We start from the raw sequence: 21,902 nt of genomic DNA, 5'->3' as shown, positions 1-21,902 counted from the left end.
AGCCCCGGGAAGCTCTTATTTTAAGGTTCGCTTTGTGCTTTTTCTTTCTCTGCTCCATTTAACTTCTCAAACTTTTCTCACTCCCTTTCCCTCTCTTACTGTCAAAAGAAGGAGCGGGAGAGATTGCTTTCTTGCTTATAGTATCCCAGGGATGCTGCCGTTGTCAGGTGAAAGCTTGTGAGGGTCCTGAATTCGTGTGCATGGGTACAACAGAGTGAGCGGGAGCCTGGCTTGCCTGACAGAGAGTGGTGGTTCACGACGAAGCCGAGCTCTGGGCAAACACGACCCCAGCCACAAGGCCTGCCCGTGTCAGCAGCAGTCTGCTCTCTCTTCCTCCTGCCACTTCTCTGTCTCCTGCTCAATAGAGTTCTTATTCCCCATCGTTGCCTCCACATCACTGCTTGGAAAATCCCTAGGGCAATTAGCTCATTCTTCCATGCAAATATGATCAGTGAGGTTCAGTTGCATGCAAGACTCTGTAAACCTATTTGCTGGTCCTAAATGAGTCACACATTGAAAAAATGTTGGAAATCCCCTGGCCTTGCTGGTTATCCTTGCAGAACTAAAGAGCTTGGACAGAGTTACAGACCATCCTCCATATCGTGCATTTAGGGGAGGAGTGAGGAAGAGTCTAGACTACTACAGATAGGAAACTGAGAATGATGGCATCTGGCCTGGCAAAATTACCCTCAGGGCCTTGTTGTTATTCTTTCCTCCAGGAAAGGAGAGGGTTGTGAGGGGAGTGAGGAGTAAAGGGGTTTCCAAACAGCCTCTCAATGGCACTTGCCAAGTAATGCCTCTAAATAAACCAGTGGGTAATGTCCCCATCTGGACATGAAGAAGATGCGTGCTTAGGGTATGCACATATACCAATGATCCTGAGAGTAATTACTTATATAGTCATAGATGTGCTGTATAAGATAGAGTACTTCTGAGCCTGTAAAAAAATCAGCTGAAATGGCTCTGACTTTAAAGAAAGTTCTGTGTCCAGCTCTGGAGCCCCCAACATGAGAAGGACATGGACCAGTTGGAGAAGGTCCAGAGGAGGGCCACGAAGATGATCAGAGGGCTGGAGCACCTTTCCTATGAGGACAGGCTGAGAGAGTTGGGGCTGTTCAGCCTGGAGAAGAGAAGGCTCCAGGGAGACCTTATTGCCACCTTCCAGTACCTAAAGGGGGCTTAAAAGGAAGATGGGGGAAAACTCTTTAGCAGGGCCTGTTGTGATAGGATGAGGGGTAATGGTTTTAAAACAGAGGGAGGTAGATTTAGACTTGATATAAGGAAGAAATTTTTTACAATAAGGGTGGTAGAACACTGGCACAGGTTGCCCAGAGAGGTGGTGGATGCCCCATCCCTGGAAACATTCAAGGCCAGGTTGGACGAGGCTCTGAGCAACTTGATCTGGTTGATGTCCTTGCTCCTTCCAGAGGTGTAGGACTAGATGACTTTTAAAAGTCCCTTCTGGTTGCTCAGAGCCTCGTCCAACCTGGCCTTGAATGTTTCCAAGGATTTTGTACATCCTCATGTTCTGCTCCTACAGCTTACCTGGAGAACAGGTAAGATTTTGTCATAGGCAAGAGGCTTGGTTTACTCAAATATATATATTAAAATAGACTGATTTATTGTTAGCATAATGGAAATCTTAACAGTCTAACTCAGGAATCATTATTACATGATCTAATTATTACAGAGAAACAAAGAACAATAACGCAGGTGGAGTGCTTATATACAGAAGAAGACACAATAATAAGCAATAATACAATTAAAATTGCAACAGACACTTGGCTCACTACTCCACTGCCTCTCTGGGTCCTAAGGTCAGTGGTTTCATGCTGCTGCTGATGGTGGGATATTAGTGAGTTGTCAGCACCTGGAGTCCTTCACAGGAAGGAATATGATGTTCATGTCGATGGTTTTTTTCTTCCTCTTTTCTTTTTTTTTCTTTTCTCTTCTTCTATTTTCTTTTTCTTTTTCTTTTCTTTTCTTTTCTTTTCTTTTCTTTTCTTTTCTTTTCTTTTCTTTTCTTTTCTTTTCTTTTCTTTTCCTTTTCTTTTCTTTTCTTCTTTTCTTTTCTTTTCTCTCTTCTCTTCTCTTCTCTTCTCTTCTCTTCTCTTCTCTTCTCTTCTCTTCTCTTCTCTTCTCTTCTCTTCTCTTCTCTTCTCTTCTCTTCTCTTCTCTTCTCTTCTCTTCTTTCTCCTTCTCTTCTCTTCTCCTTCTCTTCTCTTTCCTTCTCTTTTTGCCTTTATTCTTCCTTCCACTTAGGGTGGAACATATATATGTTTGCTAACACATATTTACACTTTTCTCTTTCTTCATTGGTCTGCAGCTCCAGGTTACATCTGCATTTGCTATATACAGTGCCATTTACACATTAGATACGTTAGATACTATTTCTTTGCTCTCTTTGCTGCCCCTAAAACCTGTTCTGTCCAGCTCCAGGTCTGCAGATTGGGCTTTTTTTTCTTTTTCTTTTTTTTTTTTTTTTAACTGACCGTTAGTGAGTTGGCTGGGGAACATGTTCCTGTTTGCCGCCTCTGCTACAGAGCCAGGCACGCTCAGCAGAGAGTACAGCTAGTGGTAGTAGTGGTTATAAACAGTGCGATTCTCAGCACTTTTTGGTAAATCCTCTACTATTTGTGAGCAACCTGGAAAAAATGAATTACTGTGTTAATCAGAGCACAGTGAAACACATGAAGAGCTGTAGGAAAAAGCAGGAAAGCTGAAGACATAAAATAAAATGCCATAGCCTTTAGAAAATAGCACAATTCAGATCTCAGAGGATCTAGATAAATCTTATCTTTTACATCACTATACCATTTCCTGCAACAGATGATAATCATGGCTAATGCTTGTACCAGCTGGGACACCAGTGCTTCTCTGTGCTTTAACGCTTTTTCAGAGGGAGTAATATTAGGGTTGGTATATTTCCAATTTTTCCTTCTTTTAAAATGACAAAGCATAATTATAGACATAAAAAGACAACAAGAGGAAATGACTAAAATTATGATCAATGAACATTTCCAACTAGAAGACATTATTTACTGCTAGGACAATGCTTACCAAGAACTAGTAAAATAAATGAGGGAAAAGCCTGTTATTTTTTGTGTTCTCAATAATCATGCTTCTCCAGGAATGATTAAGGCTCAGGTTCTTCAGTAAACCACAGAGCTAATTGCATGGTGCATGGCAAGTGCTATTGCTGGGAGCTCTGCTGTGCTGCAATGCCAGAAAGCCACAAGCAGATGAGAAAGTCCAGGGGCTGACTTGAAACCAACTTTGTCAGCAGTTGAGCCGGAGGAGTGTGAGGTTCAGCACTGCCTACGTTAGTCTGCCAAACTCCATATTGCTATGGCTAGTTTCTGCCACCTACCCAAATCAGCTAGCTTAGGGCTGAAACTAAAGGGACAGCAATAGTTTGTCTTTGTTAAGTATGCTTTTATACCTCCACTCAATGACTTGGAAAGTTTCTAAGTGGAAATTAATTTGTGAACTGTAGAACCACTTTTCTTATATGTGCCCTTCCTTTTACTTGAAAATTTTTGATTGGTCCTAGATTGGCAATGTGGCAAGCAGAGACTTCAGCCATTAACTTAACATTCAGATATGGATCACTATGATGGAACAAGTCTCACAGCAAGCAGAGACTTGCTCCTGGGCTGCAGTTCTATCTTGTGAGTTATCAGAAGTAAAATCAGAAACTAGCTGTACATGGTGTTTTCTATTCTGGCTGCAAAATCCAGAAATACACAAGGTCTAATTCTTCCACTTCTAGTCCTTGCAGGCAATAAAATCTGATCAGGTGGCACAATGCTATTCAATGAACCAGGACAGGAGCAAACCTGGAATTTAGAGTCAAGTGTGACCTCAAAGCACTAATAACCCTTTGGAAAGTCTTACTTCAAGACCTCAGTCCTCTCTTCCAACTCTAGGTTGTCATAGATCTCATGGTCTAAGGAAGAAGGTAGAAGTTCAGTCTCATCCCTGAAAACTCTAGTAGGGAATTCCCAGGAGATAGAAAGCAGCTATATAAAGCATAAGCATAACCATGTAAGATTTATATCAGAAGTATAAGGTTGAAATGCATATTGCTTTTGGATGAAATGTAACCATTTTAAAAGTTTGGGTTTGTTTTTTTTTTAATTTTTTTATTTTTAATGAGACCTGCAGTGGAGACCGGGCCAGCCTAAAGCATCTATCTCTATGCTCTTCTCTTTCGTAGATGGAAAAAGTCATGTTAGAGCTGTTAGTGTAAAGTTTGTATTTGAAGGAGGAAAATCTACAATTTCGATGCTGCTGAAAACGTCCCCTGGAAAGAAAAAAAAAACAGCGCAAGAAAAGCAGCAGAGAAGTGAAATCAAAACTTCAGAGTCCCAGGAAATAAGAAATTGCTGTCGCTCAAACATTATTAAAATCACCCATCTTAATCCTCTGAATTCCAGTCATCGCTCAGCATTTCACTTGCAGCTAAGAAGAGATCAGAGATATTGCATGCATATATTACTTCCCACCAGGCATTTGTCTAAGTAAAAGTATCAGCTTCTCTTTGCTCTTTTGAGTGGATTGCAGTCAGTGGGAGTTTTGCTTTAAGCACAGCCTGCCTGCGAAGGGGCATCTTTCACTGAAGAACTTTTCCTTTCTTGTATTTTCCTTTTAAATACAGTGGAAACTTCCCACTTTGAGGTAGATAGCATTACACAAAGAACCTAAAGAAACAGTTACCACTGAGAAACTGAAAATGTTACCTATTATTTGATGAATATTTCCTACAGCTGCCATCAAATTGGACTGCGAGGCATCCAGGGATTTTTAAGAGGCATGCCAAGACCCTGAAATGCTTCTCATTCTCTTAAATTGAGACATAAAAAAGGTCCTCTGTCCAGGTACTTCATTCTTTATGGGACTGGTTCACACTGGAGGGAAAAGTGGGGATGATCGCAACTTTTGCTAATTGCTTCTATCTAAAATGTCTACCTAAATGGTCAGGGGGTATAAGGGACCTTCCTGTGAGGAATGCCGACCAGCAGGCCGGTGCTGGTGGCGATATTTGAAATGGGAGCCTGCTGCTGGCAAAGCGCAGGAAAGGAAGGTCTGGTGCCTTAGAGGCAAAGCCGCTGGCTTGCCTCCCAGCTGCGAGTGAATGGCAGGGTGACCTCCACCAGTGTCTGTCGCTTTCAGTGTCCGTCCAGGACAGGTAAGCGCAGAGAGGTCGAGTACTTCTACAGATGCAGAGGTTCTGGAAAGACACTGCTGACGCCTGAGGTGCCATTCTGCTTTTAAATACACAAACCCAAGCCCTGAGTAATGCTACTGCCTAAAGCTCATGTTTTCCCATTGGGTTTACTTACTAGGGTTTAGAAAAAGATGAATTGCTCTGCAGGGGTTAGCCCCATTTCGTGGTGGTGATCCCACATGGTGCACTAACCATCCAGAAGTATTTCACAAGGTGAGGTGAAGACCACAGCACCCACCCAGCCCAGGGGAGCACAGCAAATCGCTTCCGACCTGCTGCTTGCAGTTGGCAGTGTTGCCTGGCATTGTCAGCACTGACCCCCACCGCTGGGTTTTGCCTGTGGTCTAGAGCGCATGACAGAGAAGGTAAGGAAGGACAACTGCATTAGGGATCCTACACCCTATGGCCTCACCCTCAAATAAAATCGAATGTTTAACTTCATGATCTTTTGTTTATTTTAAAATCTAAAGCTATTTAACATTTCCTCAGATTAATTTTCAGAATTACAGTTCCCTGAAAAAGCTTTTCACTCCTCCTTAGAAGGCAGTTCATTTAAAAGTGCTCAAGTTGTGTGTGCAAAGTCAAAAATTCCACTTTCAAACCAATCTGCTGTAAGATTGCTTCTAACCTGAAAAGTGATTAGAAAAGTGGCACCTTTTTTTTCTCAAGTGACCACTTTTCCATGATTTCTTGAGATCACAGAGTACTTGAGGCTTCTCTGCCTATCATATTTAAACACTGCGGTATGAGCAAAGAAAAACAAAGCTGATGGTAGCTACTCAGCACTGCTATTAACGCTCTCGTCTAGATGACTCAACTGCATCTCTGAAAAAACGAAAACACGACCATTTTGCAGGGGCTTGTGCTGTAGAAGGTTCTGAATGGTTTGCTCTGTGACTCAGAAAGTATGCACCTTTTACTGTTGACCATTTGTAAAGAACAGAGTACTTGCACAGTGTGAAGAACGGAGTAAATGTAAAGAACGTAAAGAATAGAACACGTGTGAAGAATGGAGTACTTGTACACTTCATACAGTGTGCCAGCAATGCGCTGTTGCAGCTCAGAAGACCAACTGCATCCTGGGCTGCATCAAAAGAAGGGTCGCCAGCAGGTTGAGGGAGGTGATTCTTCCCCTCTACTCTGCTCTCATGAGACCCCACCTGGAGTACTGTGTCCAGTTCTGGAGCCCCCAACACAAGAAGGACATGGACCAGAGGAGAGGGTCCAGAGGAGGGCCACGAAGATGATCAGAGGGCTGGAGCACCTCTCCTATGAGCACAGGCTGAGGGAATTGGGGTCGTTCAGCCTGGAGAAGAGTAGGCTCTGGGGAGACCTTATAGTGGCCTTCGAGTACCTCAAGGAGGCCTACAGGGAAGACGGGGAAAAACTCTTCAGTAGGGCCTGTTGTGACAGGACAAGGGGTAATGGCTTCAAAACAGAGGGAGTAGATTTAGATTAGATATTAGGAAAAGAAATTTTTACAATGAGGATGGTAGAACACTGGAACAGGTTGCCCAGAGAGGTGGTGGATGCCCCATCCCGGGAAACATTCAAGGCCAGATGGGATGAGGCTCTGAGCAACCTGATCTGGTTGGAGATGTCCCTGCTCCCTGGAGGGGGGTTGGACTAGATGATCTTTAAAGGTCCCTTCCAACCCTAACCATTCTATGATTCACGGTAATTGCTAAACAGAAATAGATGTAAAATTTAATTGTAATTGATGTAAGATTAATTGTGGCCTGGAGTAGAAGGCAATGACTGTCAGACTGCACAAAGTTTGAGGACCATCTCAGAGCTTGGCACTCTGAGGACTGCTGACAGTTAGTACTGTAATTATGCTATTTTTATAATTCCAGCATGTAACAAAGGGTGATTACAATGTAAAGAAATAAATGTTCTGCTAGTAACATCAACACTGCCTGAATAAATTATTGGTGACAAGAAGCTGTATACTTAAGAAAATAAACATGCACAAGCCATACATCTTGGCATTGATCTGGATGCCAGAACGCTAACGAACAGTTGGATAGGTCACTTTATCCAAAGCATAGGAGAGGTTTGATTTCACTGCAATAACATCCCGAGGAAGCACACACAAGGCACCTGGAACCCACTGCTCCAAAGCTCCCAAGGAATAAGCACTGAAGTATCTTCACAGAAGCTCTATCCCACCACAGGCTCACATGGATTCTAGATGCCTATGATAGCTCTCCTCTCTCACTAGAACATGTGTGTAAGGAACAGCAGCAGATGCAGAGAAGTTTTCTTAACTGCCAAGTAGCATGCAACTGCTAGCAAACCTCGAGTCTTCCATCCAGATCCCTAGGTTTCAAGAATGAGGCCAAGTTCAGCATGTGTTACAACAGTTCACATGCATTTACTATTAGATGTGTAAAATACCAGCCTACACAACTTGTAGGATGAACAAGCCAAAAGGACAAAAGAAGAATGACTTAGACTTGGAAAAAATATTGAAACAGCTATTTAAGTACTCAACTTGTAACCACCTCATCAGTAGCAAAGAGGTAAGGAGCAACCATTGTGAGTCTGCCAAAGTCAAATTGAGACAAACTAATTTAACTGCTTTCTTTGGCAGCGTCCCAGGGCTACGGAGCAGTTCACAAACTGATAGCAGGAAACATAGCTCTAGGGACTGGTGGGGGACGTGATACCAGAAAGCTCCCAGAAGTGACTACAAGTAGGTAGCAGCAGCTGTGACAAGGGTAGAGATTTGGAGCACTGCTGAGAGGGATTCAACCAGGCAGCACAGAGAGTAAGAACAGACTGAATCTTTGGCTGTTGGCAGCCACCCTCTCAGGTCATCACTTCTGATTTTCTCCTGCTGTTGTAGTTCAGCCCCGATCGGACCAGACTACGCAGTCTCTCTCTCACTGCCCCCACCTTCCGAGAAAACAGGGAGAGAAAATATAAGGAAAAACGGCTCGAGGTCTGAGATAAGGACAGGGAGAAATCCTTAAAATTACCGTCACGGGCAAAACAGACTCGACTTGGGGAAAACTGTTCATTTATTACTACAAATAGCAGGAGAATGAGACAGAGAACAAGATAACCTCCCCCCACCCCTCCCTCTTCCCGGGCTTAACATTATCTCTACTACCTTCCCCCCGCCCCGAGTGGCACAGGGGGGAAGAGGGAATGGGGGTTGCAGTCAGTTCATCACATGTTGTTTTACGCCGCTGCTTCGTGGTCGGGGGAAGAACTCCTCACACTCCTCCCCTGCTCCATTGTGGGGGCCCACCCATACACCACAGTCCTTCGTGAAACTGCTCCGGCGTGGGTCATCTCTTCCACGGGTGCAGTCTCTCCAGAACAGCTGCCCCAGCGGGCCCTCCACGGGCCACAGCTGCCTTCAGGCATCCACCTCCCCCGGTATGGGGTCCTTCACGGGCTCCAAGTGGATCTCTGCTCCTCCGTGGACCTCCATGGGCTGCAGGGGGACAACCTGCTCCACCATGGTCGTCACCACAGGCTGCAGGGGAATCTTGGCCAGGAGCCGCATTACTCCTCCCCCTCCTTCTGAACTGACCTTGGCGTCTGCAGCCGTTCCTCACAACAGGCTGGCAGACGCCTCTCAGGATCTTTTTTTACATCTTATTCACTTCTCATCTCCTCTCCACTTCTTGCAGCCAGGCCGGACCGAGTCGGGCCCAGTCGGCTGCCTGGCGAGAGGCCAGAGGGTGAGGCCTGCAAGGCCCATGAGGCCTGCGCCTCCCCCTCTGCGCCTCTGCCCCCGCTCAGCTTCTTCACATCTTCTCTTCTCTCTTTTTTTTTTCTGTTTTCCCCTTCTTAAATACGTTATCGCAGAGGCGTTATCATGGAACAGTCTGCTACCAATCGTCTCCGCCTTGGCCAGCAGCAGGTCCGCCCTAGGCCCGGCCGAGTCCACTGAACAAAGGGGAGCGACTTCTAGCAGTTTCCTACAGAAGCTACCACCTTAGGCCCCCCCTCACTAAACAAAACCACGACACCTGCCCAGAGTCCAGAGTGCGGGATGCTCCTAAGTAGCTGTACAGAGTCCTGTGACCCATTTGAAACACAACACATGAAGAAAATTACTGCTAAGTGAACATCTTAATATTGAAGAAAATGTAAAGAAAGATTAAAATATACGAGGTAGGTTCAGTCTAGGCATGACAGAGATGATGAGGACAGTCTTCAGATACATAATAGACTGGCATAAAAAGAATGGTGATGAGTTACTGTCCGTATAATTGGCTTGGTCCTTTTTCATTAATTCAGTATGAATAACAGTGAAAACAACTTAAGCTGGGGAATCTGCCATATAGGAGGAGGCTTCTGAACTACAGGTGGGACGAGCACCAGTTAAGGAAGGTCCAGACATACTCGATGTGCTTCAGAAGAACGGAAACCGAATAAATGGCTTCTACACAATCATGTGTTTGATTTTACACTTAGCATGACTAACACTTAAGCTTGCATGAAGTCATGACATTTTTTAAAGTTAAACTTACAGGAAGAAAAAAATAATTAAAACAAACCATGTAGATTTGCAGCTTAAATTTGGTAAAATAATTTAACTAACTTCATCTTTACATGTTAACATTGCTATTCCATGTTGTCAACATCACCAAAACCAGCTCAACAAATGTAACTTCTATTTCCATACTTTTTCTGAAAAGAAGTGGTTACTAATAAATAAACTTCAAAATAATTTGCTTTATTGATAGTGTTTTTATATTACAACTTAGACTAAGTTCTATTTGTATATTAGTCTTTAAAGGGAACCAAAAGAAAACACACACTAAAACCAACCAACCCCAAATCACTAAAACTACTAATGACAATGTATAATCACTTTCAAAAAATCCTAGTATTTTATGACTGACTTACTGAACACTGTAATTCCAAATCAGAGTATTTTATTTCCACTTGTCAGCAAAATATGTATTTGTTTTCAGATTAGAGTAAAACCTCACAGAAGAAAGGAAGATTAAAAACTGTACATATGACTGATTTTACAGTTAGTGTTCACATGCTTGTTGGGTTCCGGAGGCAATTTACTAGTGTCCTAGATATAAAAATATAGAATTATCTTTATTAATGAGGTATGCATTTGTTCAGATAAGGTCTCTTGGGATACAGCCTTCTATTTGGATTTCAGCTGGCCAGCCATTGTATCTGTTTTTCGTCTTGTCAGAGTGGTTTATCTTTTAAAAAAAAAAAAAAAAAATTAAAATCACTATTTGTTTCACCATTTAGAAACTAGTTTGTCAAACCTCACACAACAGAATGCAGCCATGAGGTGGGACTGGGAAGCTAAGTAGTATGTTGCACATCTTGCTTGACATTTGACTTAATGGGTGAAGATTCCACCAGTTTCTCTCTTACATAGAGAGATTATTTATTACCCACAAATATGCCAGTGTATACACTAAATTGAATACCCTTTTCCTGTAGAAGCTCTGTAATGTGAAGAAGATTGCAACAATATTCTGGGAAAAAAAAAAAAACCAAACCAAAAACCAAAAAACAAACCCTATGGAAGTTTCATGTGCCTTTGGAGGGAGTCAGTATCATCAAGGGAACTGACCTCTGCACAGGATTTTCTCATTTCTGTCTGCCTCTCTGTCATACAGCTGAGCACTGCGGGGCTCACAGAAAGCGAATACAGCAAGGTCACAGCTGCAAACAGAAATCTGATATAAAAACGGCATCTTTAGTCCTCCTGAAGCCTGAGGGCAAGTTACTCAAAAGTTTCGCGATGCAAGCATTGCTGTATGTGCATGGCCAATTTGAGACAGTCCAATTTTCATACAAAAACAGTATTTATTTTTATGAAGTCCTTAGATTTTATCCTTTTAGAAGAAAATGTAAGTCTCTGTACAGCATGTCAGGTTGGACGTTTCAAGACTGTGACTCTCTAGAATCGCTGGTCACCTCTGAGATCTGTCTACAGATGATTTAGTGCTGGTGTGGTGGAAGCCAGTACTGTGCACAGCCCAGATCCAAAGCAAAGAATGACGATGCATTAGAGAACTTGCTTTTTACATCTGAGGCTTACCGAACAGACTAGTTATAGCTAAGTCACAAAATCTGCACTTGAAGGTTATATCTGATATACAGACAAATATAAAGTAAAAATAAAACGAACCTGACCTTTTCTTTTTGGATGTTATCCGGCAGCTTGAAGCCTTTGGCAGCCAAAAAAGCCCAGCTTGACCTGAACTTCATATTCCATATTTCTTTACTTCCCAGCTCTTCTACTAATTTTTTGGCATCGTTTTTCAACCTAGGAAAATTTAGTGAAAAAACGTGTTAAAAATTCAGGACGTGAAAAATGCTGAAAAAGAATACAGCTGATTCCATGGGATCAGGCCCAGTCAGTATGGGTTCATGAAAGGCAGGTCTTGCTTGACCAACCTGATGTCCTTCTATGACCAGGTGATCTGCCTAGTAGGTGAGGGAGAGGCTGTGGATGTTATTTACCTGGACTTTAGCAAAGCCTTTGACACTGTCTCCCACAGCATTCTCCTGGAGAAGCTGGTGACTCATGGCTCAGATAGATGTACTCTTCGCTGGGTAAAAAACTGGCTGGATAGCCAAGCCCAGAGAGTTGTGGTGAATGGGGTAAATGCAGTTGGTGACTGGTCACAAGCGTTGTTACCCAGGGCTCAGTCTCGGGGCCAGTCTTGTTTAATATCTTTATCAATGAACTGGATGAGGGAATTGAGTGCTCCCTCAGTAAGTTTGCAGATGACACCAATTTGAGTGGGAGTGTCGATCGGCTTGACGGTAAGAAGGCTCTGCACAGGGATCTGGACAGGCTGGATTGATGGATCAAGGTCAACTGTATGAGGTTTAACAAGTGCTGGGTCCTGCACCTGGGTCACAACAACCCCATGCAATGTTACAGGCTTGCGGAAGAGTGGCTGGAAAGCTGCCTGGCAGAGAAGGACCTGGGAGTGTTGGCCAACAGCCGTCTGAACATGAGCCAGCAGTGTGCCCAGGTGGCCAAGAACGCAAATGCATCCTGGTTTGTATCAAGAACAGCGTGGCCAGCAGGAGTAGGGAAGTGATCATGCCCCTGTACTTGACACTGGTGCGGCCGTACCTTGAATACTGTGTTCAGTTTTGGGCCCCTCACTACAAGAAAGATGTTGAATTGCCAAAGCGTGTCCTGAAAAGGGCAACAAAGCTATTGAAGGGTCTGGAGCACAAGTCTTACAAGGAGCAACTAAGGGAACTGCGATTGTTTAATCTGGAGAAGAGGAGGCTGAGGGGAGACCCCATTGCTCTCTACAGCTCCCTGAAAGGAGGTTGTAGGGAGGTGGGGGTTGGTCTCCTCTCCCATGTAACTAGTGATGGGATGATAGGAAATGGCCTCAAGTTGTGTCAGGGGAGGTTTAGATTGGATATTAGGAAAAATTTATTTACTGAAAGAGTGGTCAGGCACTGGAACAGGCTGCCCAGGGAAGCGTAGGAGTCACCATCCCTGGAGGTGTTCAAAGAATGTGTAGATGTGGCACTTCAGGACATGGTTTAGTAGGCATAGTGGTGTTAGGTTGACAGTTGGACTTGATGATCTTGGAGGTCTTTTCCAACCTTAAAGATTCTATGATTCTATCCATCTTTGGAAGCACCAACATACATGATATGGGGAACCACTGAATGGACAAGTAACCAAACCCTTTTAGGCAGGAAATGAAAGAACAACCCCAACTACAGAGTGAAATTTACCACTCCTTTACACCATTATGCAACAGTGATTTTCGAGCTATTCACTGCTCTGTTCCTCAGTCTGTCATGAATAACTCACTCACCGGCTGCTTCCATCATCATGAGTCACCATCAAAAGGAGAGACCCTTCTGGTGCATTTTGAATGAAAGTCATCATCTCTTCTGAGTGGTCTGTTGAATCAAGGTCACAACTGATTATTCATTACACACATATCACATTCCACCTATTTGCAACTTGTTTTCACTTTTTGGCCTTGTCTATTCAAAATGAGACCTACTTAGGCAATTTTTCTGTTTACAAGCAGACAGCCTAATCCTGAAAGATGCAGAAAGCTGCTAGCTCTCACTGAAGGCTAGGAGAGCATGGATTGATCTGCATTTCCCAAGTAGTAAACAAGGATACTTCTGAACTTCTACAGAAGCCACTTATGCCCAAGGTAAGAATATAGATGGTTTCCTATGTTTACTTCACGTAATATTATACATGTAAGTAAAGCATGGAATAGCTAGTCTGTGAGATTCCCACTACCATGCTAACTGCAGAGCTGAGTTACACACCCCACTTTCACCTGCTTTTGTTATGTGGCAGCCTATCTGTAGCATTAAGCTATTTATTGGTTTTGCAATTGCTATAGATACACAGGACACTTGTTTTCCATAACCAAAAAAAATGTAACAGGAGCCATGGAGACATTACTGTCTACATATGGTATATAAAATTGTAGCCCCATGATTAGTCCCAATATGATTTCTATTCAGGCACGTAAGGTCACAAGCATTTTTAAGTGGTCAGAGAATTGTCTTCTAGTGCTTCATAGCATTCTGTTTCTCCTTGCTAATAGGCAAGGAAATCGTTGTTGCTCAAAGTCTGGAAAATGTGTTAAAAGCTATTCTTAAAGAAGACCATCTTTCTAGCTAAATGAAGCGATGTTAAGAGACAGTCTAGCATATTTCCTATGATGATTTTACAAGTAAAATAAAACAAAATATGGCAGGAAAAGGAATTTTGATAGGTGAAGTATCTGGATGTGGTACTTGCTTAAGTGCTATTCCTACCAGACTGAAATAATGAAGACAAAAAAAAAGAAAGACAATTAAAAAAAAAAGGACAATTAATTATCTCAACCAATAGGAAAAATTCAGTTTTTCAGGCAAAATTTGTCATCAGATCTGACGAGAGCATATTTTATGAAGACAATAGTTGCTTTTTTCTAGCTCATCCCCTTCAATAATGCGATCATAGTCATTTGAAAGAGTAGGATAAGTAGATAAGCGGAAGTCCTTTCTTAACACTGAAACACTAACAAAAGCTGTATCATGCTCTTTTCCATACCTCCACCCCACATGTCAAAAAATTCTGTCGACTTAACTTTTCCTGTTTTATCTGCAATTAAAAAAAAAAAAGTTGTGTAAATGTGAGTAAAATTTCTTAAATTCAATCAGCATATACAGTGTTTTCAGCTAAAGCTAAGCATCTCTAATTTTGTGTATCATTGTGCTTCTAAGTGTTCTTTTGTTAAGCTTTTAAATTGGAAGGAATATGGAAAAACCTAAGTTTAAGATTTGGGAGAATATTTTGTTTCATGTAGTCTCTGAATCACCAAATGAGATGAAAACTTTTTTATTACTTTTTATTTTAATGAAGGAATTCAGTTTACTGTGTACTTCCATGTTAATACATATACTACACTAGGTCACAACCATACATAGGAAAATTAGTTAAGCCTAAGACTATTTGAATGAGCTTAACACTATTCTGCACAGTGTTTCAGATGTGCAAGCTTTCATACCATTTGAGTATCAGTGGACAGAAACTCAACACTCATCATTACCATATCAGAAACTGGGCATGCAATCAGCCATGCCAAAATATTTTGGTCCATACTTTAATTATGCTGCTGTTCAGATATCTATTTTTGTTTAAACAAGACATGTATAACTGGAAATACTTTTTAAATTTTAAATCCATGCCAACTGAGTTAATTGATTTTTGTTATCCAAGACCCATATAACTGCTACATGAGAGGGCCTTTTCCATTTAGAATGTGTCAGCTCATTTCTAGTTAGAACATCCAGCAGTTCCTGATTTGTTTCTGGCTTATCTTTGATCCACACACAGCACAATTATGAAGGTAAATTCTTCTGAACATAGGATTCTAAATGGTAGGTTTATCACGCCGATTAGGGGAAAAGATGGCAAAAATTTGTCAGTGGTAAAACAGCATTCCAGAACTGGGCTTCTTCTGAGCAGAGATTAGGAAATAAAAAAAGGAAAAGGCTGTAGCGAGGACCACAGAAATACACAGAATTCTTTCTCTCTCCCCTTGTGTTGATAGCTTGGGCTTAATAGTTCTGTTTTCCTTCTTACGAAAGGCCATATTCATTTAGTTCTGTTTTCCTTCTTACAAAAGGCCATATTCATTCAGAGAAGAAAGAGTTACCATTATGGAATAAAATACAAGTATGATCCCATAGGAAACTTACTGAGTACAGTCATTAGCTTGACTGATTTAATTAGGGGACATGTAGAAAATACGCCTCACTACAAATTGGTTCGAGCTAATGGACAGATTTACCTGCAGATGGGGATGAAAGTGTAGCTAAAATGATTATATGTGTGATGAAGGAGATGCCTGTTTAAAAATGTGTAAGACTGATATATCACTTTTCCCTCACTAATGTCAGATGCAAAGACAATGCTAGCTCCCCTACTCCTATATGCTATAATCTTACGCATTCAGGATGAGTATTTGCCTTCTTACTCTCCTGCTCTATGCTGAAAAATTGTTTTTAATTGTTTACCTATTACAACCAGTAAAGTTTTTATGATTCTTTATTGGAAAAAAATAATGCAGTAGTTAACCAAGAAAAAAAAAACTTTGAACAGATTCTTGTCTATGGTAATTTAACCCAGTGGCTTCAATAAAATCATGCAAGTTTAGACAAGGTCAAGATCTTGCTTAGCAATACCGAGACAAAAAAAAAACCTGGAACATAAGCCAATATAACTGTGCATCTGAACTTTCTTTCTTCCCCTTCCCCACCACATTTAGGCATTAATTTCTGTCAGGATCCATTATCGAATACACTGCACTTCATCACCATTCCTATTAATCTAATTCAAAATGGTACCTCCACCTCTGGAATAAACTGCACCTTCTGCTTTTCAATAGCTCCTACTATAAGCAAAAGACATACAATGTCAGTTTAATATTAATCAAGCTTTGAGTTTGTCTTTCTGTCCACTGACCAAGTCTGGAAAAGGAATTTGTGCTTTGAACTGCAATTCACAGTTTCTGCTTGCCCCTTATCAGTGGGGCAGCAGCTATCTTTTATCAAGGACTGAAAGTTGAGTCTTATTCCTGGAGATCATGGATATTTTTGCTATGTTACATGAAAAGCAGTTCTTTTATCTAATACTGCTTCTATGTACACATTTTCTATTTTCTTATAGTGATTATGGACACATTTATTTTGTGTATCCAGAAGACTACTTCTCTCAAACACAGATTTGTTTTTCTTGCATTTAAGTTTGCAATTTTTCCCTTTCCCTTTCTTTCCATACTAGCTATTAAAAAATAAGCCAAAACATATAACTTTTGTAAATTATTGCAGTACAAAGATACGTCTCTCTCTAACAGTTTTTATCTTACTTACAGTTCACAATGGCAATGTTTATACCTCTTCCAACATTACCCTTCTCTTCGCTTATAAGCCTGGAATTTAAATAAACACAGTATTAGTAGAATGCATCCATCCAGAAGCTCTGATCCAAAGTTATATTTACCAGTGCTAAGTCACTTTCTGATATTCACGTTTTCTTCAGTTATTTAATTCAAGACTTTGTAGTAAACAAGAGCTCTGGCTTAAAAATCAGTTTCCTTCAATGATGTACAGTGAGTCTTTCAAAACAAGCCAGATGAAGAAAGTGCTTTGCACAAATGCAGCCAGAAAGATAAAGCAGAAAAAAAACCAAGATAAAATGTGGTTTTGTGGCAGTATTCTGTGTGGACTGTATCTACACAAAAGATCATTGCAAGGTTTTGAAAGCACTCTACCTGTTGAATTTGAAAAGCCATGAAAGAACATGACTTTCAGAAGGTGTTGACCATCCAACATACTGTAAACTGGCTATCCCGAACCACAAAGATTAAAAATCATACCTGAAACTAACAGTTGAATGCACCTTAGGTAGAGGGACAAAGAAAATAACCTGAGATCACGTATTTAAAAAAAAAAAAAGGAGGAGGGGGAAGATTTAAATACTGTCAGATATATTCTGAAGTTTATCACCAGAATAGGAGCCCTCTGGCAGGAGCTTACTTGCTGCTATTGAACCAAAGTGCAACATTCATCTTCACGCTACAAAGCACCCACTTAAAGTTAGACTGCTACTCACAGCTCATCCTCAAAGCAAATTTTAGCCAGCTTTGCTCTGCCACCACCACTAAGAATCCGATAGGCATAGTTCCCAGGTGAGCAGGGAGACCAGTGATCACACTTCTGCCTTTTTGGGACTGGGGCTACAAGAACAAAGATGAGAAAATGTTTTCTTGGATGCTGCACAAACAATTTCTATGTGGAGAGAATCACTTAATGTCAACATGCTAAGCTCAAACATATATACACAGAACCCAATCCCGCCAGTATCATGGCAACATTATCACAGATTTGCCTGGGCTTTAAATTATCATTGACTTTCAAACAGCTGCTTGGACCAAGAGCAGGGAAAAACACCCCATATGGTATGATCGGATTTGAATTTAGAGTAATTATTTTGTGCTATTTCATATAAGAGGAAACAAGGGCTAGAAGGACGAAGGATTCCTACCAACAGCGTAAAGTTAATAGTTATCATTCTAATTTTAAGCCTTTTTCACATGATAGCATAGTCACAGAATGAGAAAAATATACACATTAAGCCACCCAGTCAGAACAGAGGGGAAAAAATAATGAGAATTCAGTTACAGAGTTTGGTTAGTGATTCAACAGTTTGCCATAACTGTAAAAGATGTGATAGAACCAAAGCTGCACCTGCCGCCTTGTGCTTATATACCAGCAAACAAATAAGGTGTTCTTACATTACTATTAATTATATTTGCATACTGGCAAATATAGGCTGATGTGTTTCTTCAAAGATAACATCTAAGAAATAGTTCAGACTTGCACTAATTAATTAACTTTACACTGCCAATTTCACTCTTACAATAGCACATACCAAATAATTTATTAGCTAACAAGCCATTTGTCATTTACCATATAAATACATAATATTAGATGTAGTATGAGGAAAAAAAATACAACTACACACCCCTCAACACTGGTTTCTTTCCAATGTCTTGAAGATCAGCAATAGAAGCTGTTATTATCTCTTTGGGAATAAGAGCAGCGAAAAAGTATCCCAAGTACCAAGCAGCCAACGATGTTAACAGGAACCCTGCTAATTTCACAAGGTCTGCCAAGAGAAAAGAAAAAAAAAAAAAAACGAAAAAAAGAAAACCAGAGAGACAAAGATGTTTTCACAGCAATACACAAAATCTTATATTTTCTTCTTATATTTTGTCTGGCATTGCTACATGAACTGGCTATTTTATTTCTGATATACTCTGTTAACCACCATCTTCAGAGATGCAGCAATGAAGTATTTGTTGCATTCCCATCTCTGACAACCCCTTTCATTTCTAAAACTTGATCTTCAAACAGAAAACTCCCCCCAAGACTCCCCTCAATCCACACCCATAATACCCCAAAGAAGCATGAAGTCCAACTTAATCCTAGTAGGATTTTGACTCCGAAAAGTAAATACTAGATACCACACATGACTATACAGGTAGCATGCAGTTACTATTGATTTTCTGTAACAGGCAGACACTACAGGAATGGCTTAAAACACTGACCATACAGGGAACTCCCTACATCCACTCTTTTGACATGCTGGATAAAAATAACTGAGGAAGACCCAAATAATCTCATTCAGACAATGAGCTCTGACTGCATTCAAACATGAAAAGAGTGACTGTTTCACCTTCTCTCAGTTATATGACAGTTACCACGGACTGTACTAGCAGTGCATCTACACACTATGAAAACACCAGGATTGACAATTTTCCTGACTACGAAGAAATATAAATCAATTCCATATTGGATCTCCTTTTCCTCCTCATCAGAAATGCTAATATGCATTCCTGACCTACAAGAAATGCACCACTTAATTTATGACGCTGAACAAGGAAATACCACACCGCAAGTGTGAAACACTGATGTTTTGATGCCACGAGATACTTCCTCATCTATAAAGAAACATGTCCTTGAACACAGTGGTCCGTTAAAGTGAAAAAGGAATTTTTTTTTTTGTTTTGTAGTCCTGAAAATCAAGTTCAGCAGAACCCATATCAAAAAATATCAAATATGTTCCCTTTGCCAACCTGCTAGAAAGCATTGCGTATTATCTAGCCTAAATCTTCCTTAGAACACTTTACACTCAAGCAGGCATTCCTGTCCTTCTCAGAACTGCCTTTTATAAATGTTAAGATTTTTGCCCTACCCTTCTCTAGAATAAGGCCAAATTGTTCACTTGTTCTCCTCAAGTCCTGTTTTGCAGGTCCTACCACTCTCCATGAATTCTGCCCAATTGTTCTGCATTTTTTACCACAGAATGGACACACTAGTCCAACACACATATTCTGGAGGTTCTACTTCTGGTTATTCACACCAGAAGGAAGTTTGACTTTTTTTTTCCCCTAAAAGTAAACTTTATTGACTCAGGCTCTGTTTACAATTCACTATAAAGACCAGATCTTTATTCCTGTAAATATTTTACCTCTCAAGCTACTCCCTTATCCTGTATCTGTGGGTATGGTTATTCCTGCATTCCACCTAGCTTTAAAAGGAAAAAGCCTAACAAAACACTGCAGAAAACACAGATTGGTAAAGCTAACACCGAACAGTACTATCACCTGAACTCCCTCTTCTTTACAATAGCAACAAAAGTAGCACAGTCATCCTCAACAACTGAAGCACAGCTGTACTCCAGCCCTTGAACCTCAGTGAGGAAGAATGCAGATCTTTATGAACATTGAAGGTTCTTCTGTAAATAATCCCAGTTTCTCATTTCCTGCATCAGAAAAAAAAGAAAAAAAAAAAAAAAAAAAAAAGAGGGAGGGGGAGAGAGGAAAGAGAGGACAGTAAACCCTTTTAAGATATTGATCTGACCTCTTAAAATGTTCTGAGTCATTTTATTTAGGAGTCCTAAGTGTGTGTGTATTTGTGACTGTAAGGAAGATACTGTGAGAAACGCTATATATTCAAAGGATTGAGAAAGTAATATAATGAATCTTTAGAGACACTACAAATTTCCCAATTATTACCTCAGACTAAGAGAAAACTGTGTTACTCTACCACTAGTAGTGGTACCAACCTGCCCTGAAATAATACTGAAAATTACTCCAACATTGAATTCATACAGCGAATGTGAATGTGAACACTGAGTAAGTTCACACACACAAAAAAGGAAGTTGCAAGAACTATGTAGAATGAAACTTACTCACTTTTTCTCTTTTTGAATATTAAAAGAAATTACCAGATTTATAAACACACACACAAAAAAAGGATATATTTAATTTGTAAAAGAGATCAAGTCACAAGTTTCAAAGACAAAATCCAGGAAGAATTAAGCGAAAACTGCAACAAGTTTATTTAAAGATTTCAGTGATTATTTTTTCAGAGGGGTAGGGTGCATTGTAAAGATCTATGAGACCATCAGTCAGGTTTTGTTTTGCTTTTCCTGTTGTTGGCTTAGCAGGTTTATCTTTACAATGATTTTGCACTGGTTTTCATCAGAACTGTGGAGCAACTCTGTTTCAAAACAGGCTCAACAGCACAGCGCTGTCATAGAATCTTAAGGCTAAAGAGACCTCCAAGATGACCAAGTCCACCTGTCAACCCAACACCACCACGTCCACTAAACTATGTCCTGGAGTGCCACATCTAAGCACGTATTTTACCTAAGGAGAGGAGAAAGTAGAGAATGACTAACTTCTGTTATTATATTCCAGATTTTACTTAAACAGCAGGCTTCTTAAATGATTCTACAAGATGCCTTTTAAGGTTTAAGAAATACATTTACCAACTCTCCTGCACAGTTCGTAGTTCTCAAAACAGTCAGAGGATGTTTTTTCACTGCTGATCAACTTCTAGTTTCGCCTTCTTGGATTCTGAAGGCCCTGAGGGACCGCGCTGAAGCGATCTGCTGGGCCCCCCTGCATCTCTTACATTTGCTGAGGTTACAGTCCCACACGCTTACACCCTTTCCTAGCGCACCTGCCTAAAACCCTACCCAGCACCGGCCAAGCCGTAAGCTCAGACAAACTTAAGAGAATTTAAGATCACGCTCTCCACAGCAGTTAGAAGTTATAAGAGGTAAAGTCTGGTCTGCATTTCACGGAAGCCAGGCTGGGCTTTGGCTGGTTTTAGAGGTTGCGGCTCCTCAGCTCACGACTCGGCTCGGCCTCGGGCAGCGGCATGGCGGGGCGGGGGGGAAGGGGGGGGGGGGCGGCCGGCCGGTGAGGGGGGTCAGGCGGGCGCAGCAAACCTCCCCCGTTCCGTTACTGCCACGAGGGGCCGCTCAGCAGTACCCACGGTATTACCAGACACGTAAGGGGGCAGAGAGGAAGAATCGATTTAGGACTCGAACTGAAATTATTCCAACCTAAAAAGCTGGGTGTCCACCCGTTCCCAACCGACGCCTCCGCGAACAACCCTCCCGCCCCTTCCCCACCGCGGGACTGCTACTCACTCTGCCGTTTCAGCCACATTATTCAGGATGAGGGCGGCCCTTCCTCCTCCTCCTCTCGGGACGGTTAGGGCCGACACCCCCCGACCCGCCCTGCGGGACGGTGCGGGAAAGGGAGCGGTCAGTTGTCAGCGCCGCACCGCCCCGCTGCCCTGGGCGAGT

General features: G+C 41.5%; 1 protein-coding gene across 2 annotated transcripts; it reads right to left on the bottom strand.

Annotated features, from left to right (window-relative positions):
- Positions 1 to 9,813: 9,813 nt before the first annotated feature.
- Positions 9,814 to 21,861, bottom strand: FAM3B (FAM3 metabolism regulating signaling molecule B). 2 transcript variants are annotated; one of them, XM_086739914.1, is made up of 8 exons: positions 21,744 to 21,861; positions 18,261 to 18,404; positions 17,349 to 17,472; positions 16,607 to 16,665; positions 14,283 to 14,333; positions 13,033 to 13,120; positions 11,369 to 11,501; positions 9,814 to 10,419 (listed from the first exon to the last, which is right to left on the bottom strand). In XM_086739914.1, the coding sequence occupies exons 1-8, from the start codon at positions 21,760 to 21,762 to the stop codon at positions 10,330 to 10,332; spliced, it is 708 nt and encodes a 235-aa protein (XP_086596040.1). In that variant the 5' UTR covers positions 21,763 to 21,861; the 3' UTR covers positions 9,814 to 10,329. The 2 variants fall into 2 exon arrangements, with proteins under 2 accessions (XP_086596040.1, XP_086596045.1); XM_086739919.1 differs by lacking the exon at positions 14,283 to 14,333.
- Positions 21,862 to 21,902: the final 41 nt, after the last annotated feature.

Source organism: Chlamydotis macqueenii, chromosome 1 (genome assembly GCF_036417535.1).
Source record: "Chlamydotis macqueenii isolate bChlMac1 chromosome 1, bChlMac1.mat, whole genome shotgun sequence".
Lineage (NCBI taxonomy): Eukaryota > Metazoa > Chordata > Aves > Otidiformes > Otididae > Chlamydotis > Chlamydotis macqueenii.
This window is presented reverse-complemented; position numbering and strand designations above follow the sequence as displayed.

What these genes read in the sequence shown, in the direction of transcription:
- FAM3B (XM_086739914.1), bottom strand. An exon ending in CATGATGATGGAAGCAGCCG is followed by an intron (nt 11,502 to 13,032) that starts GTGAGTGAGTTA and finishes AAATTTTCCTAG; the next exon opens with GTTGAAAAACGATGCCAAAA. An exon ending in ATAACATCCAAAAAGAAAAG is followed by an intron (nt 10,420 to 11,368) that starts GTCAGGTTCGTT and finishes TTTTTTTAAAAG; the next exon opens with ATAAACCACTCTGACAAGAC.